The following is a 19,921-nucleotide window of genomic DNA, read 5'->3' as shown; positions in this document are numbered from 1 at the left end:
CAGACCAGACTGCAATCTGTGGATCAATACATTTATGATCATTTGGACTGAGCTCTGATACTTGTCTTCAATGGATGTTTGCTGTTTTTATCTTTTTTTTTTTTTTTTTTTTTTTTTAAATAAAATGTCCATAGTGCAAGAATTTTGTTTGCATAGGTTTAATAAATAGCTAAAGGCATCAGCAAGATTTAGGGTTTCAGTTTACTGACTTGTCCTCTGCTGAACAGTTTTTTACTGCAAGTATGGAAGAACATTCTCTTAGAATGAGTGCCATCATTTTGGTGCTATTATTAAGTTTCCAGTTGGGTTCATTAAGACCTATATGGAAAGAAGGCAGAGAAAGACAATCCCGTTTTGTATCAGATGAGAATAAACCTGCACCGGAAATGAATGTTCCTTCTTTATTGCAACCCCGCGGAAGAAATCCAGGAGCTTCCACACACATCTCTTCAGATATATTCAAGATGGTAGTGGTAAGGTTTTTTTTAATCTGGTTTACTATGACTGTCCAGATCTTATGAAATTATAAAATGAATGGGGCAGATATTTGGAAAAGTGTGTATGGGGAAGTGGAATGTTGAGAAGGGAATGAGGCTATCAGATAATACTGTACTAGAAATGCTGAGTGCTCCATAAAAATGGAGCCGTGTAATTGAGCATTAGACATAGGACATAAAAGATATAGATGCTCTAAGCTGCACCATTGGCTGGGGCTCCTGAGTGTTGGCAGAGTGTTATTTGAAGGGGACCTAAAAACTCAAGCTTGAATTATCTCACTGGTAGATGAAATCTCAATGGTAACTTAGACGATGCAACATTCCTGTTGGTTTCACAACAGAAGTGGCTGAAATTTTACATCAGCTGAGCTTCGCGCTTTTTATAATGAAGGAGCTATTACTAGCTTTATAATTCTATCATATCTTCATGATATTAAGACTAGTCAACTAAGAGACGAAGATGAAGATTATTTAACAGAGAAAGCATCACAGATCCAGATTCTGAGTACAGAAGAAACAAAAGTACTGTCAAGGCAGTGGTGACCTTGTTCTGTAAAGATGTGAAAGTAATTTGTCCTAAAAATGCTTTTTGAAATGAAAAATGAACATTTCCTTTAGGAGTTTTGGGAACTCGAACTTAGTGGTATTCTGGACCAGATGCCCAAGCAGTAAAACAATATCTATTGGACAATATGAAGAAGTACCAGAAAACAAAGCCAGTTGGGAAAGAGATGGCACTAGCTGTAGGACTTGGGAGGAAGAGAACAGAGTAAGGGAGAGTAATTGTTGGGGACTGGAAGTGGTGTGCAGTCCAAGGACAAGGAGGAGGGAAGGAACAGGAAACTATAGCTAGGCTGATGTGCAGATGATAATTGCAGTACTTAAGAGGGAGGAAGCAGAGCAGGTAAACACATCTGATATGGGACAGAGTATGTGCAAGTTTTAAGAGTGAAAGCAGGAAGGAGCAAAGAAAGGTAACTGGGCTGGGAGCAACTTTCAGGCCGATACAGTAAAGCGTGGCCACCCGTTTTTTAACCTGCTTTGGACGCACGTTTTGAGCGCGTAAGACGGACCCGCGATTCAGAATCTGCTTTTATGTGTCCTTAGCGCTTGCCGAAAAAGACACGTATCCATTTCCGCCCGCCGCATGTATATGATATGTTAATGATCTGATTAGCTATTCCCCCCGATACAGTAACGTGCACCCAAATTATCGCGTTTTTAACCAGCTTATTTACCGCGTCTTTAACCTCAATATTTACCGCCTACCCTGACCCTGGCATTAGTGTGGTGTTCAGTCAGCTTCGGACAACATGTATATATTGGCTCTGGCGATCTTTTTCATTCGGTTGAGAAACAGAATGAGAAATGCTCAAAATGCTCAGCAAGCAAATTCTACAAGGCAGATTGGAGAGGCCAACAGGGGATCCCAGCAGCAAGGAGAACCCAGCCAACTGGAGAACCCAGCAGCAAGACAGGAGGAGGTATGTGTTCAACTGTACCATCCATCTCTGGGCGTCTCTGAGACTCCGGACATGGACTGCTCTACAGACGCCGGACAGGGGAGCCGCAGCAGGCCTTCCTCCGGCATCTGCTAGGTGTCCTGAGGGTCCGGGGGGTCCAGCGGAGACATGGACGCCTCTACGGATGCCTTCTGGCGTCTGCTAGGCGTCCTGAGGCTCCGGGGGTCCAGCGGAGACATGGACTCCTCTACGGATGCTGGAGGAAGGCCTGGCGCGGCTCCCATCCATAGAGGCATCCATGTCTACCAGACAGAAGCACAGACGTCCGGTACAGGCAGCGGGGCATTTCAGTCATGGACATCTGGAAAGAGGCAGGAACGTCCATGAACGGAAGCAGAGACCTTGGACGTCTGGCCGGGCGCTCAAGGCAGCGGCCATGGATGTTGGAAGGCAGTGGGGCCTCCGATCATGGACACCCGGATAGAGGTGGGAAGGTTCATGAACGGAAGCCCCGACCTTGGACGTCCGGCCGGGCACCCGGACGTGGAATGTTGGGGGTGGCCTCTGAACAAGTGGATGTCCGGATGCTCAGGGCAGCGGCCCCGGTGTCCATGCGGGGTCTGTAGAAAAGAACCATCCACTTACCTGGTGGAATGACATTTGAAATGACATTTGAAATGACAGGTACCAGCGCACCATGGATACTGTATAGGCCCTGTATACCACTCTATACAGTAAAATGGATTGCGAATGCGCTTTGGATGCTCGTTTGCCACCGCTTGGATTTGCTCCTAATTTGAATACTGAATCGAGCGGCTTGTGAACCAAAATGTGCGCGCGTCAAACGCGTGGGCGCCCAGCACTACAGCACTTTTTCTTACACGTCCGTACTGTATCGGCCTGTATGGGATTTCTTACGCGTCCATACTGTATCGGCCTGTATGGGATTTAGCTAGTTATGGAAAAAGAGTGGGAGAGAAAAAGGGTTTAAGCAGGAAAACGCAGTAGCTGGGAACCAGGACTCTGTGGGTGAAAAAGGAGGAGGGATTTGAAGGAGACCAGGGATAGGAGCTGTTGATAGCTTTTTCATTTTTCTAATATTCAGTACAATATACATAAGCACAAAGAATCTTCATGTAAAAGGGCCTTTGTTCACTCCTCCCATTGAAGAACATAAGAAATGTCATACTTGATCAGCCAATGTGCATCGAGCCCAGCATCCTGTTTTCAACTACGCTTAGTCTGGGTCGCAAGTACATGACAGATCCCATTAAGCAGCTTTATTTTCTGTTACTCTCTCCCAAGGATAGCAATACCTCTCTTTAGTCTACCTGGCTAAGAATTAGGGTTTCTGATTTTAGGTTTTAACTGATAAACTCCGATAAAACACCTTTGATGTGAAAAAATAAAAATAGATGTTTATTAAACACTGGAAAAAATGCCACTTCCCCTAGTACTCTTTCACCTTTCCTTTGCCTACCCTCAATCTTCTGCCTTTTTTTGTGCCTATTCCATGCTGGTGACTCCTTAGCTGCACAAATGTATGTATTTGATTCAATCAGCAAACATAACCAGCAGTAGTATTTGTGCTGCAAAAACACTGATTAACACTGATTTTTGGTACTCATAAAGAACACCTAATTAGCTAGAAAATGAACACCTAAATTTACAATTCACTTGTTACTTAAAATCAGAAGCCATATTAATAATGTGTTATGGACTTTTCCCTCCAGCAACTTGTCCAAACCCCTTTTAAACACTTCTATGCTAATCACCTTGACCATCTCTTCTGGCAAAAGATTGCACAGTTTGATTGTGCGCTTAGTGAAAAAGTATTTGCTATGATTTGTTTTAAATCTGATGATTATTATATCAATGGAGTGTCTCTTTATTTTAGTGTTATAGGAAAGAGTAAACTTTCATGTCCCCTCTCAACCATCTCTTTTCCAAGCTAAAGAGCCCTAGCCCTTGTAGCCTCTCATCATAAGAAAGCCATTCCATTCCCGTTATTTTTGTTACCCTCTTCCGCATCTTTTCTAATTCCACTATGTCTTTTTTGAGATGGAGCAATCAGAACTCTCAAGGTTGGGGTTGCACCATGAATCAAAGCAGTATATTATCCATGTAATTCTCCATTCCTTTTTGGATCATTTCTAACATTGTTTGCTTTTTTGACTGCTGCTGCATACTGAACCAATGATTTCAAGGTATTGTCCATACGGACTCAAAGGTCTATTTCCTAGGTGGTGATTCTCACTACACAACCCAGCATTACATACCTGTAATTGGGATTATTTTTCCCCATGTGCATTACTTCGCTCTTTTCCACATTAAATTTCATCTGCCATTCAGATGCCCAGTCTGCTAGTCTCACAAGTATCCCTCTGTAGTACCTTGCAATTCCACTGCTGTTTTAACAACTTTGAATAATTTTGTATCATCTGCAAATTTCATCACCTCACTTGCCATTCTCTCCAGATCATTTATGAATATGTTAAACAGCACAGGTCTCAATACTGATCCTTGTGGTTCTCCACTGATGACCTTTCTCCATTTAGAAAACTAACCACTTAGTTCTACCCTCTGTTTCCCGTCTTTTGTTCAGTTACCAATTCAAAATAGGACGCTGCTTCCTAGCCCCTGGACTTTTTTTTTATTTCCTGAAGAGTATCTCACAGGGAACTTTGTCAAATGCCTTCTGCAAATCCAAATACATTATAACAATTGGCTCACCTTCAAAATAATCTAAAAAATTGGTAAGGCAAGACTTCTCTTTGCCAAAACCATGTAGACTTTTCCCCATTAAGCAATCTATTTGGCTAGTGATTTTGTTTTTAAGAATAGCTTCTACCATTTTGCTCTGTATCAACATTAGGCTCACTAGTCTAGCATTGATAAGCTTCTTCTCAAATTTTTTCTTGGGCTATTTTACTATTGTTTTACCTCTAACTTGCCAATGCTTATGCTCTTGCCTATTTTTCTTCATTTGGGTCTGCTTTCCATTTTTTTTTTAATTATGCACTTTTAGCTTTTACTGCATCCTTCACCTAACTATTAAATCATACTGGTATTCCTTTGACCTTTTTTTAATGCATGGAATTCATTTTATCTGGGCTTCCAAGATGGTATTTTTAAATAACAAAACAGAATGCCAGAAGTACTGTGCAATTATAGAAAAGTCGCTTATGATATTATTGACCAATCATAATAGGCTTCATCTTGTTAGCAAGATTGCTGGATGGTAAGCCTTATTTTTAATCATCGGTCAAAGTCCCAAGTAATAGATCAATTTTTTTGTATTTTCATTTGCTGTGTATATAGTTCATGCAATTCATGTAATTCCAATAACTTAGCTTGTAAACACCGCTGAAGCCATAGGTTGTCAACACGCCCGACATGGGTCCATGTTTCGAACGCTCATCGTTCTTTGACATGGGTCCATGTTTTGAAAGCTCATCATTCTTTATCAAGGTCTGGAGTTCAGCGTCTAAGAGATCAAACCAATGTTATCTCAAAAAATATGAAAGATTACAAAATTAAAAGATTAACTTTAGTGGGCAACACGTCAATGTTCAGTCAGAACAGCTTGGCACTTACTGTATTTGTAGTCCGTCTGGATTCAAGAATTCAACAATGGCATTTCCGCATACATTTCCTGTGCTGTCACTGGAAATGTTGTCATTAATATATGCAAGGATGACGTGGAATCGCAATCAATTGATGACGTAAAAATCATCAAATAAGTGTGTACCATTCCACCGCAAGGTTTAGCCCATTAGGATGAACTGAATTCAAATTTAAAAATCCAATATTGTTCTCTGTAGTTGAGAGCAGCTTTTGTATTACCTCCTCTGGGATTAATTCGAACCAATTCAATAACCCACCATTTGATTTCATGAAAGGAATGATGATATTGTACACAGTGAGAAACAATCGGAGCTTGAAGTTTGAGGGTAGCTAGACAACTCTGATGTTCAGTGAGTCTAATCTTGATAGGACGTTTGGTTCTACCCACATACAGTAAGGGGCGGATTTTAAGAGCCTTGCTCGCGTAAATCCACCCGGATTTACGCGAGCAGGGCCCTGCGCGCCGGTGCGCCTATTTTACATAGGCCTACCGGCGCGCGCAGAGCCCCGGGACTCGCGTAAGTCCCGGGGTTCTCCGAGGGGGGGCGTGTCGGGGCGTGTCGGGGGGTGGGCCCGGTCGTCGCGGCGTTTCGGGGGCGTGTCGGCAGCGTTTTGGGGGCGGGTACAGGGGCATGGCTACGGATCGGGGCGGTCCGGGGGCGTGGCCGCGCCCTCCATACCCGCCCCCAGGTCACGTCCCGGCGTGCAGGAGGCCCGCTGACGCGCGGGGATTTACGCCTCCCTCTGGGAGGCGTAAATCCCCCGACAAAGGTAAGGGGGGGGCTTAGACAGGGCCGGGCGGGTGGGTTAGGGAGGGGAAGGGAGGGGAAGGTGAGGGGAGGGCAAAAGGAAGTTCCCTCTGAGGCCGCTCTGATTTCGGAGCGGCCTTGGAGGGAACGGGGGTAGGCTGCGCGGCTCGGCGCGCGCCAGCTATACAGAATTGATAGCCTTGCGTGTGCCGATCCAAGATTTTAGTGGATACGCGCGGCTCCGCGCGTATCTACTAAAATCCAGCATACTTTTGCTTGCGCCTGATGCGCCAGCAAAAGTAGGCCTATTCGCATAGTTTGAAAATCTACCCCTAAGTGAGCAGGGACATTGTAAAACATAAATCACATTGGTTGAAGTGCACAAACATTGACTCTGTAGGACATTGGACTTGTGACAAATGTTCATTCTGCAGCCAGGCCATTATGGGCCCTGATTGGACAGATCCTTGTGGCAATATTCACACTGCTTATTACCAGACTGATTGCACTTCAACCAATGTGATTTATGTTTTACAATGTCCCTGCTCACTACTGTATGTGGGTAGAACCAAACGTCCTATCAAGATTAGACTCACTGAACATCGGAGTTGTCTAGCTACCCTCAAACTTCAAGCTCCAATTGTTTCTCACTGTCTACAATATCATCACTCCTTTCATGAAATCAAATGGCGGGTTATTGAATTGGTTCGAATTAATCCCAGAAGAGGTAATACAAAAGCTGCTCTCAACTACAGAGAACAATATTGGATTTTTAAATTGAATTCAGTTCATCCTAATGGGCTAAACCTTGCGGTGGAATGGTACACACTTATTTGATGATTTTTATGTCATCAATTGATTGCGATTCCACTTCATCCTTGCATATATTAATGACAACATTTCCGGTGACAGCACAGGAAATGTACGCGGAAACGCCATTGTTGAATTCTTGAATCCAGACAGACTACAAATACAGTAAGTGCCAAGCTGTTCTGACTGAACATTGATGTGTTGCCCACTATAGTTAATCTTTTAATTTTGTAATCTTTCATATTTTTTAGATAACATTGGTTTGATCTCTTAGACCCTGAACTCCAGCCCTTGATAAAGAATGATGAGCGTTCGAAACATGGACCCATGTCGGGCGTGTTGACAATCTATGGCTTCAGCGATGTTCACAAGCTAAGTTATTGGAATTACATGAATTGCATGAACTATATACACAGCAAATGAAAATACAAAACAATTGATCTATTACTTGGGACTTTGACCAATGATTAAAAATAAGGCTTACCATCCAGCAATCTTGCTTACAAGATGAAGCCTATTATGACTGGTCAATAATATCATATGCATCTTTTCTATAATTGCACAGTACTTCTGGCATTCTGTTTTGTCATATTTGTAATCTGCCACTGTACTTTAATTCGCTACAATTGGGTTTCACGTGAGCTATTGTTGATTGATGTTAAATAACATCCATGTCTCATGAAAAATTTTAACCTTTGCAATTATGCCCTTTAGGTTTTTCTAATTTCCTCTTTCTATCATAGTCTCCTTTTTTAAAGTTATATGCTACTACCATAATTTTACTTAAAGACCTCCCTCCAGTGTCAAATTTGATTATATTGTAATCACTATTGCTTAATAGCCCACCAAGGTTTTACTGAGGACTAGTTCTAAAGTAGCTGCCCCTTTTTTTAGCTCCATGAAGCAATCATATCTGGCATCTAAAAATTTAATCTGTTTAGCATGTCCTGATGAAACATTTACCCAATCAGTACTGGGATAATTTAAATCTGCCATTATTATTGTGCTGCCAAATTTAGTTGCCTTTCTAACTTCAACAAGCATTTCACAGGATGATAATATATACATATATAGTATATATATATATATATATATTATATATATCTAGGCTACTATACTCTTACTTGTCATACATGGGATTTCTATCTATAATATTCCATAGAGCATTTTGCTTCCTGCAGGATTTTAATAATGCTTGATTATGTCATTGTTTATATATAGTGCCAACTCTCCACCAATTTGGTCTGCCCTGTTGAGGAGTTCAGAGCAGTGTTTTTCACTAAACCATTTTTTTATGGCATTCATCTCTAGGCCAGGCCATAGTGGTGCAGCCCCAGTTGGATTAGAGCATCTTGAAATTATTTTAATCAGAAGGAAGAAGCTGGGGTAAGAGAGAAGACTAGTCTCATCTCTCTGCAGTAGTGTGGGATTTGGGAAAAGTTAGAACCTGATTTTGTCCATACTGCATCATATCTTGTAGTGAATATAGAGGGTCAGATGGACTTTTCCTGTAGTGGTGCATTTAATACTGCACTACAAGTAACTCTTCCTGGGGAATCCAGCAATGGGGTGGAGTGTATCCCTGATTTGAGGGAGTGAACCTCTCTCCCTGGGCCTGTATTGCTATGGGAATAAGAAGGCCCTGATCCAAGTTCACAGTTAAAGATCTACATAAGAACAGTGAGAAATGAGTGTCAGGTGCCTGTTCAGGTGTAACCATTTGGTGTGGAAGGAAAAGAGGAGAGAAAAAGGGAAAATCCATTCAAGGGTCTATTCCAGCTACCCAGGAGTTGAGTCCAGGAGAAGAAAGGTGTACAGGAGAGATTGAAGCATTGGAGATTCAGGTTCACCAGCAACCTTGGGAGTCAGGGCGTACAACATCTGTCCAAAGGAGTATTAAACTTAGAAAAAAAATGAGTGAGAGTATGTCAGGAGCATATACCAGCAAGGATCAGTAACCTTCTTGTGAAATCTCAGTATCTGCTAAAAGACTGTACATACTTTAGTAAGTTGTAACATTTACTAAAGACATTTTGGAATACCATACCTGTGTCAAGAGTCACCTTGGTGTCATACCATCTAACTGCTCTGGATGTTAATCCTCTCCCTCTTTCAGAGAATCCATGCCATGTTTGTAGGACTTAGCCCTGGAATTGAGTGTACCCCCCCCCCCCCTCAGTTAACTGCTTATAGCGAGAAGGGGGCTACATTTACAAAGGAAAGTGTGTGCCCTTGCAGCATGCTATCTACCATGATCAATTCCTCAGGCTGCCACACATCTGCACCCATAAAACCTGATGCTGCAACCAGAAGATAAAGTAGATAGGCTTCTAGAAGAATTGGAAGATTTGACCTGTTTTCAGTAAGTCCCTCTCATTCGCACTGTACACCTTCTAGTCACACATTCCTATCCTCTTTCTCATATTGGTATGCCCTCAGACACATTTTCATTCCTTTCTTTTGCCTCTTCTCTTATGCTCATCATCAGATCTCTATTCACTGTACATGCACATTAAGGATGACCTGGGCACTAGTGCAACCAGAATGTTCTACCTGCAATCAAGAGTTGTTTTAAGACTCTATGAGGCCCCTGAGCAAACCTCACTAGGATGGGTCCCTCCTCACCATATACAATGTTTGCACAATTAACGAACCATGGACTCAGCCGATCCTTAAGACCTACAGAAAATAATATGGCATGTTAGTTAGCTATCTTATTTTACCTTCTCTTCTTTATTGTTTTATTCTCTCTCTAATTATTTTTGGGATCAAGCTGGGCTCCTCTAAGGCTTTGGGCTCTGGGCAAGTGCCCCATTTGCCCTATGGATAAAACGGCCCTGGCTTAATACTAACAGCAAGATGCCATACAACAGAAACAAGGAACTCCAGATAGAGGAAATTGCTGCATGTTATCCAGCTCTAGCTTCTCCTCCCCCTCATCACTCCTGAAACCCACCATTCCGAGACAAGGCAGTGGCAGAGCGAGAACTTCATCTATGCTGCGTATCTCATTGGTATACTATACCATGTAAAATATTGCTTTTAGCAGATTATCCCAACCCTGTCCTGGTGACTCCACAGCCAGTTGGGTTTACAGAATATTCACAATGAATATGCATAAGAAAAAAAATGGAATACAATGATTATCTAATGCAGGGGTAGCCAAGGCCAGTCTCAAAAGCCACAAACTGGCAAACATAACATATGTTATGTTTGCATAAAATGGAGACAGTGCATACTTGATCTTATGCATATTCATTGTGGATATCTTAAAAACCAAACCAAACTGTGGCTCTTAAGGACTGGAGTTGATCACTGCTGACCTTGTACATGCCAATTTATCTTATACACATTCATAGTGGATATTCTCAAAATCTGAAGGACTGTGTGGTCACCAGGATACATTTTGGAAGTCCTGTCTGTCTCTTAGTATTTGCCAACCCAGATCAAGCTCCTCAGTTGGTGAAGATTTCCAGCTATTACACGGAGAAAGAGACACTTTATTAAAAAGAGCTTCTGTAAATGTTTTAACCCTCTCCGGTACATTACTAGTAGTGTACTGAAATTTGCACCACTTCACTGATACCATGGAAAGCAGAGAAGTGAATAAAGTGGAAGAAGATACCCTGCAGGCTAGGGCTGATGTCTGCTTGCTATATAAAAACAAGTCTTGCAGTCACTATAACTCAGCTAGCCTTTAAATAGCAAACCTAAAAACTACTTTATCATTATGGTATTAAAATATTAAGAGACTCTCTCCTAAGTAATAATGTAATTACTCTCCACAGTTTCTAGCCATCCTTCAAAAACACAAATTCAAATAAGTTTAACATCTTTAATTCTATGTTTACACTATTTTGTTTAGGACTATCTTATCGATTTTGGATACCTGCCAGAGGGAAATGCAACAGAGTACATGGTCCCAGATGCTACTTACATCACAGAGGATCAGTTTCCAGAAGAGGTTATCAGTGGCTTGGAATGGTTCCAAAGACAGAATGGATTAAAAGTTACTGGTACAGCCCTCTTTTTAAGTAGAAGATGCACTTCATTAATATTAGTTAAGGGCACAGATCCTATCCTAAAAAGACTAGGGGGCACTCCATGAAGTTAGCAAGTGGCACATTTAAAACTAATTGGAGAAAGTTCTTTTTCACTCAACGCACAATTAAACTCTGGAATTTGTTGCCAGAGGATGTGGTTAGTGCAGTTAGTGTAGCTGGGTTTAAAAAAGGTTTGGATAAGTTCTTGGAGGAAAAGTCCATTACCTGCTATTAAGTTCACTTAGAGAATAGCCACTGCCATTAGCAATGGTTACATGGAATATTCTTAGTTTTTGGGTACTTGCCAGGTTCTTATGGCCTGGATTGGCCTCTGTTGGAAACAGGATGCTGGGCTTGATGGACCCTTGGTCTGACCCAGCATGGCAATTTCTTATGTTCTTAGAAACAAGAGCTTCCTTTTGGGTTTCCCCAGTGTAGGGTGACCAGATCATCAGTAAGAGGTTAAGTCAGGTTAAGTGATATTGCGGAAAGACTATTGGGAAAGGTTTGCATTTTTGTGGATGATGGCAAAATCTGCAACAGAATAGACCGGAAAGTGTGGAAAGCATGAGGAGGAATTTAGCTAAGCTCGAGGAATGGGCTAAAGCCTGACAGCTAAGACTTAATATTTGCTAAACAAACATCCGCTATACTGTTCTTACACCATTTTATCAAAAACAAAGAACAGTAATTTTATTTATATTAAAGGGTATAATACCTCATGAACCTCACCCACAATAATATTCAAATAATCCTCAGAGGAAACTACTCAACCATTCACTGGAGCCACATTTCACACAGACAATATCCTATAACCAAACAATAAGTTAAACATTTAGCAAATCAACAAGATTTCAGTAATTTAAATAAGCATTAAAAAAAATACACCACTCCTGAAAAGCTCTTTACTCATAGACAGTCCAAAGCTCAACCATTTCTTGGGGTGGTGTCCCCACCTCTTCAGGTCTCCACAGTGTTCCTCCTTATAACCCTGAACACGTTAATCCTGAGAACTTGAAAAGTGCAGTTCTCAGAGAAAATGTCTAATCCACAGCCAAGCCTTTATACGCAGCCGCCATCAGGCGAGGTTTGCTCATGGAATGGCTTTCCTCCTGGTAGCATTGTAAACATTCATTCTGGGTTGTAAATCGATGATAAGGATATCGCCTCGCAACAGTTTGGTGTAGTGCATGGGCATAATCTATTGAAAAGATACAACCGACACTGCAGCGTTTCAGCAATACGGTGCCTGCGCCAGGGGAAATTATTCACCCAAACATAAAAAGGAATATACAATGCTCACTTCTAATTTAAACACAAAGTAGCAAAATATTGCTGAAATATAATATGCTTATCACAGACCTCTTATTCGTGAAACATGGCGGAACAAAATATGTCACTCTACGTGACTAACTTATTTAAAGCTAGATCAACCAATAGATTTGCACGTTTCTTAATGCACAGCATCTCCCTGTACTTAATAAAAGGTTGACCATGCAACCTCTTTATTAAGGCCCTTTGGGATTACTGTATCCCATTTAAAAATATAGTACTGTTCAGTCTGTAAAAGGAATTTAGCAAAATCCCCTATCCCAGCTCTGATAAACTGGCTTAACTAATACTGTAAAAATCATACGAAATGAGACTCCGTCGTTTTACGTTGGATAGAGAAGGGCATATGGTTGACAACCTGACTTTTACAGTATTAGTAAAGCCCTGTTTTTAAGCTATTCTTAGGTTATAGGATACTGTTCAAGTGTGAATGTGGTTCTGGCTTTATGATTGAGTGGTTTCCTCTGAGGATTATTTTAATATTATTGTGGGCAGAGTTAATGGGGTACTATACCTTTTAATATAAATAAGAAATAAAATGTAAATATTTTATTTTTGTTTGTTGATAAAATTGGCTAAGATTTAATGCCAGAAAATGCAGAATCATGCATTTGGTTTGCAAAAACCCAAGGAAGCAGTACAGTCTGCAGGATGAAATTATTCTAGGCATGAAACAAGAGTGGGATCTGGGAATGAATGTGACTGAAAATCTGAAAGTGCCAAACAGCTGAATAAGGTGACGGCAAAAGCCAGGAAGATGTTTGGTTGCATAAAAAGAGAAATGGTCAGCCTAAAAGGAGAAAGGGATATTGCTCCTCTAAGAGTCCCTGGTGAGACTTCATTTGGAATATTGTGTACAGTTCTGGAGACCGCACCTTCAAAAGGATATAAGCAGGATGAAGTCAATCTAGAAAGTGGCTATTAAAATGGTCAGTGATCTTAGTTTTTAAGCATATGAGGACAGACTTAAAGATCTAACCATTTATACCCTAAAGAAAAGGTGAGATTGGAAAGATATGATAGAGGCATTTAAATACTTCAGAGCTATCAATGCACAGAAAATGGGACTCTTTCAGTGGAAAGCAGACTGGAATGAGGGGTCATGGGATAAGGGTGAAAGGGGATAGACTGCAAAGTAATCTAAAGAAATATTTATTTACAGAAAGGATGATGGATGGATGGAACAGCCTCCCAGTGGAGGTGGTGGAGACAAAGACGGTATCTGAATGCATAAAGATCTTTGATTTACTAATGGAAAGGAAGTATATTAAAATGATTAAACTAAACTGAATTCAAATTGGACATGCACAGCAAGTAAGTTTCATGAAATATGAAGAGAAAAACTGAGCCAAATGTTTAACTTTTTTTCAGATAAACCAAAGAATCCCAATGCAGAATCACAAAGTGACCATAAACTATTTTCCTATGGACTTGCATCTATACATCATTCACAGGGAAATTTACAAATTTGCTTTGCAAAATCATAAACCATGATTCCTGAATCAAATTTTGATTTGTGATGCTCAGGATTAAAAAATGAAAAATGTAAAATTCTGAAGCAGACCGAGGATCAGATCATAATCTAGTCTGGATCAAAACAAATACAAAGTTGAAGGGAAAAAAAGCATGTAAATAAGATTGCAAAGAACTAACCTTTGCAGAGGTGTTATTTTTCTTTTGTAGCTGCTGGGCATGTGCCTTATCGATAGGATATGAGAGCTGCAGCACGTGCCTCTCTCTCCCACCATAGACTATTCCCTACCCCATAGCATCCCTAAGCCCCTGCTTGTAGAGCGTTACCACAAAGGAGAACCTTAAAGTCCTGATGCCTGACATACAGAGCAGGACTGTAAGGAGACAATACTTTTTTTCAAAATTCTGCTGGCTTACCCTTCCTGTTTTTTTACTTCTATTAGTGTCTACTTCTCCCCTGTATAAATTTCAGCCCAATCTATTGTCCAGTTTGTCTGCTGAGACTTTTTTTTTTTTTTTTTTTTTTTAACAATTTTGTTACTTTGCTTGTGAAGAACAACTAAAACGTCAAAATAAATTAGGCTCTGGAAAGTCTCAAGAGTATGAATATAAAAACAGAGTATTAGAACAGATTTAAAACAAATGAGCTTGAAAACAATCTCAACAGATCATGGCTACAGACCAAATTATCAACCAATTGTATGGCAGTGTTAGTATGTGTGAAAAAGTGGCGAGAAAAAGAAGCAAGTCTGAGTAATCACTGAAATACTAAATAAAAGGGCAATAAGGAAGAACCTTAAAATCACAGAAACTATAAAAAAAAAATAGAAATATATTTATCAATTTTAAAAGATTGAAGAATACAAGAGAGACAAAATGTGAAGAACTCCAAGAGTTAGAGAGGCTCACATCATAGTCCAGGGGTGGGCCAACTGCGGTCCTCGAGAGCCACAAACAGGCCAGGTTTTCCCAATGTCCACAATGATTATGCATTAGATAGATTTGCATACAGTGGAGGCAGTGCATACAAATTTATCTCATGTATATTCATTGTGGATATCCTGAAAACCTAGTCTGAGGTTCTCGAGGACCAGAGTTGGCCACCGGTCATAGGTCCAGATTCACTAAGGCTTTTTTTCCTATTTTAACAGCTTAGGGGCGGATTTTCAGAGCCCTGCTCGCGTAAATCCGCCCAAAACCGGGCGGATTTACGCGAGCAGGGCCCTGCGCGCCGGGAAGCCTATTTTACATAGGCCTCCCGGCGCGCGCAGAGCCCCGGGACTCGCGTAAGTCCCGGGGTTCTCCGAGGGGGGCGTGTCGGGGGCGGGCCCGGTCGTCGCGGCGTTTCGGGGGCGTGTCGGCAGCGTTTTGGGGGCGGGTACGGGGCGTGGCTACGGCCCGGGGCGGTCCGGGGGCGTGGCCGTGCCCTCCGTACCCGCCCCCAGGTCGCGGCCCGGCGCGCAGGAGGCCCGCTGGCGCGCGGGGGATTTACGCCTCCCTCCGGGAGGCGTAAATCCCCCGACAAAGGTAAGGGGGGGGGTTTAGGACGGGGCGGGGCGGGGGGGTTAGGTAGGGGAAGGGAGGGGAAGGTGAGGGGAGGGCAAAGGAAAGTTTCCCTCCGAGGCTGCTCCGATTTCGGAGCAGCCTTGGAGGGAATGGGGGTAGGCTGCGCGGCTCGGCGCGCGCCGGCTATACAAAATCCATAGCCTTGCGCGCGCCGATCCAGGTTTTTAGCAGATACGCGCGGCTCCGCGCGTATCTACTAAAATCCAGCATACTTTTGTTTGCGCCTGGAGTGCAAACAAAAGTAGGCTATTCACGCGCCTTTTAAAATCCGCCCCTAAGTGAATCAAGCCCATAGTCTCATTTCAAAAATTAAAAAATGTAAAGATAAGATATATAGAGTAAAATTAGGAGTGAACAGTAGGGAAGAAACATAAGATATAGAAAGAAAGTTTGTAGAAGCATATTAGGAAGCAACTCCGCATTGATGGGCAAGGCCGGTGCTGGCTTTTTTGTTGCCCTGTGCGAACAAATACTGTGCTGCTTCCCCCCCCCCCCCCCCCCCCCCCCGTTCATTCATTCTCTGTCCCAGGCCCCAAAAAAGCACCCAGCTCTCTTCAGTGAAACAAACTTTAAAAACAGACACCATCCCCCCTCCCCAGAACCCATGGATAGTGCGAGGGTATTAGGTGCTCTAGGCAAATCTTATAGCCTTGCACAACGCCTCCCATCCTATTCCACACACACAGTTAAGAGTTTAGCATTTATATTTTACATGAAAAATATCAAAGTACAGTATTCTGAGGTAAAAATATCACTTACATTTATATGCACTGCTGTGATGCCAGCCAGAAATCCCTGCAAAAATGAAACTTGGAAACCATACGGTATTAGGTCTATTGTGATGTGGGTTGGGTTTAGGCTTGACCCTCCGTAAAACCCTAAAGCACTAATACACTTCCTATTAGAAGAATACCTCACCTCAATCACACATGCAGACCATTACCAAATATAGAATAGAGCAACCATAAAGTAGAAAAACAAACACACAGACAAAAACTGAACTGGAAACCGCTAGAAGCCAGACACTATGCAGTGCAACCATGAAAAAACAGAACCATCACCATTCCTCAAACATTAAATAATAAAAACAAGAAATAAAATAAATACATAATCATAACACTAAAAACATTTCAAAAAAGCTGATGAATAAAAGATCAAATAATTAAAAACTATATACACATTTTTTTAATTGTCTCAAATACCAACAAAATATTTCAAACAGCAGACACATCAAACACCTGAAAAATAAAAAAAATAAAACTAAAAAGGATTTAAAAAATTCACACTCTCCATACCTGCAACTTTGATTTCCAGTCACCCTGAGATTGTCATGGATTAGTGGGAGTGGGATGCACAAACTTTCTCCTATCTTTCTTATAAACCCACACAAGCTCATACACATGTACGCTCCCTCTCAGACAAACCCACAGGTGTCTCCAGCTCTTTGGTTGGGATCTACCAGCAGCACCCATTCTCTCTCAGACACACCCCCACACCCCCCATCTAGGCTCCCATTCTCACACACACACTCCCTGCCCATCCTAGGAAGACTCATATGCATGTGTGCACACACGCAGACCCCCACCCACCCCAAGCAGCCTCCCATTTACACACACACATCCCCGGTAACCTCCCATACACACACACACACACACACATCCCAAGCAGCCTCCCATTCACACACACACACACACACACATCCCAGGCAGCCTCCTATTTATTCACACACACATATAGACCAGGCAGTCATGGTCCACGGGTCATTCATTCTCCACTGCTGTTCCTGCCTGTCCCTTCTTCTTTGTGAAGAGCAGCCATTCTGTGGCTCCTTCTTATGTGCTGGCCCTGAGGTAATTCAACAGTCATGGTACTAGCATTTCCTGTATTCTCAACTCATGTATCGCAAGATAATACAGGAAGTGCTAGCACCGTGAGTGTTGAACACTGCAGGGCCAGCACATAAGGAGCTGCTGGACAGGCTTCCTCTTCTGCTGTGGCCTCCTGCTTCTTCCGTCACCGGTGGGATCGGGTCCACTGGCTTCTTCCACCGCCAGTGGTATTGGGTCCACTGGTGGCAAAACGGGCCTCTCCTTGCTCCCGATGCCCCCACTGTGTGTGCCGCCCTGTGCAATTGTACGGTTTGCAAACCCAGTAGCACCAGGCCTGATGAGCAACATCCAAAATCTTTCATATCCCCTAACAGAAAAAGCAAAAATTAGAGAAGTGAAGAGAAAGTAAAAAAATGTGATAAAGAGCTTACTAAAACCCAAAGCACAGGGAGAGGATAATATACCTGGGGAATTAGTAAAGAATGAGTTTCATTTCTACACAGTCCTCCTAAATTAGGTAATATAATGTGTAAGTTTTACACTAATGCTTAGAGTGGATTTATGTCACATAAACCTGCTTTGAAAATGATCCCACCAAAGTTTCCCACACATAATTAAACCTGCTATTATATACATGGAAAATGTATGTGCATAATTTTGAAAATCCCAAAATGTGTGTATAAAAACATAAGTTGCCATATTGGGTCACACCGAGGGTCCATCAAGCCCGGCATCCTGTTTTCAACAGTGGCCAATTCAGGTAATAAGTACCTGGCAAGTACCCAAACATTAAATAGATCCCATGCCACTAATGTGTTGTGTCTGTGGACCCTTGGGCTGAGGCGAGATTGGCTGTCTGCAGGGAGGAGCCCTGCCGGTTCTCACTGTTGGTAAGTCCCAGGCGAAGCAGAGACCGGTCAAGAACTTCACTTTTACCAACCCAGCTTCCCCTTAGGTTGAGACTTTGGGGGCCGGGGCTGGCAGGATTTTAGTGAGGGTCTCTGCTGATGACTGGAGACAGGGTCCAAGGCAAGGCTTGAGTAGAAAGCAAGTAGCAGTCAGGCATGTCAAGAGTTCACCTTTATCCACATCTTTAACAACCCCTTTAAAAAAGTTGCATATTTGTGAGGCAAGACTTCCCTTGGGTAAATCCATGCTGGCTGTGTCCCATTAAACCATGTCTTTCTATATGTTCTGTGATTTTGTCCTTTAGAAGAGTTTCCATTATTTTTCCCAGCACTGAATTTAGGCTCACTGGTCTATAATTATGTCCAAACCCCTCCTCATCTCCACTCCCTGGAACAGGAAAACTCAGTCTGGGCAAGGATATATGTGCATAAACTTACTCACGTATCAGGCAAGCAATTTTATAACACACCATGTCCATGGATAAAACATTGTTTTTCTCGATATGATTAAGGAAGGAACTTGTGAATTTTTCACATGTTTTCAGAGTTAGATATACAACACTGGAGAATTCCCCAAATCAACAATGCACTAGATTATAGGACAATAAGTTTGATATTTTGTGCATCAAGGATACTTTTGCAGATCATTAAAAACAATCAGGACAATTGACAACTAGCATCTAGATGAGAGGCAACTAAGATTCAAAAGGAGGAAGAGATGGAATTTACTTGCTACAATTAAGCTTTGAGAGAATGATTCAAAGAAGAAAGAGCTCTTCCTTTGTTTTATTGACTATACCAAAGCTTTTGATAGAGTAAATCACCATTTTATATTTGAGTTAAGCTGCTATAGTCAGAATAACAGGAAACAGAAAACATGGAAACAGAACGAGAAGTAAGATAAGGATGCATGATCTTCCCCAGTTTTATTTAATTAGGGTATAGAATTATTTTTAATCTTGGAGGTCATGGACCAGTGGTATGCAGTCAGGGACTTTGAGAGATTCAGTGAATCCCCCAAAAGACTCAGCTGCACAGTGGCTAACAGACAAAGCAGCCATAGTGGTTGCTACAGTCCCAGGTTGCCTTTATCCAACTCTCTCCCACATTGGAGGCAGTAGGGAGACAGCAAAGCACAAATTGTTTGTCCCCGAGGCTGCTTCTCCCTTCCCTCCTGTGTCCATTCTAAACAGAAAGTGTGGGGAGGAGAAGGAATAGCAGCGGCAGGAATAGGGAGCACATATTCACTCTGCCACAGGGCTGTCTCTTACAGCTGCTATCCCTGTGGGCCCACCTTCTGCTGCAGGAGAGACCAAGAGAACAATAGCAGAGAACCCAGCAACAGAGAACCCAGAAAGAGACATATTGTAGTAGACCACGAAGTCAGTGGTGGAGAGAACCAAAAGAGAGAGAGACTTATGAGAAAGCTGAGGGGCAGCAACAGAGAGTAGCGATGGGATTATGATTTTGCCTCCCCTAGGCACTTTTGGTGCTGTAGCCCTCTCTCTTTACGCTCTTCCCCTGCTCCCCCTTCCCCCAAACCATGCAAGGGCCAACAGAGCAGATGGTCTAAGGTGCAGCCTTCTTTGCTCTGCTCTATCTGATACAGGCTCAGCTCCTCCCC

The 19,921-nt window shown here is 42.2% G+C and overlaps 1 protein-coding gene across 2 annotated transcripts in view; it reads left to right on the top strand.

Moving 5' to 3' along the window:
- Window positions 1-224: 224 nt before the first annotated feature.
- LOC115090108 (matrix metalloproteinase-18-like) overlaps window positions 225-19,921 on the top strand; it is a 75,259-nt gene continuing 55,562 nt past the window's right edge. The window contains exons 1-2 of one of the 2 annotated variants that reach the window (XM_029598813.1): window positions 225-473; window positions 11,012-11,162. In XM_029598813.1, coding sequence (XP_029454673.1) covers window positions 243-473; window positions 11,012-11,162 — 382 coding nt within the window. In that variant the 5' untranslated portion in view covers window positions 225-242. The remainder of the gene's footprint in view (window positions 474-11,011; window positions 11,163-19,921) is intronic. The other variant, XM_029598814.1, reaches the window with a different exon arrangement.

The sequence above is a fragment of the Rhinatrema bivittatum genome, chromosome 4, assembly GCF_901001135.1.
Source record: "Rhinatrema bivittatum chromosome 4, aRhiBiv1.1, whole genome shotgun sequence".
In the NCBI taxonomy this organism is placed as follows: domain Eukaryota; kingdom Metazoa; phylum Chordata; class Amphibia; order Gymnophiona; family Rhinatrematidae; genus Rhinatrema; species Rhinatrema bivittatum.
Note: the sequence above shows the minus strand (reverse complement) of the source record. Positions and strands in the feature narration are given on the sequence as shown.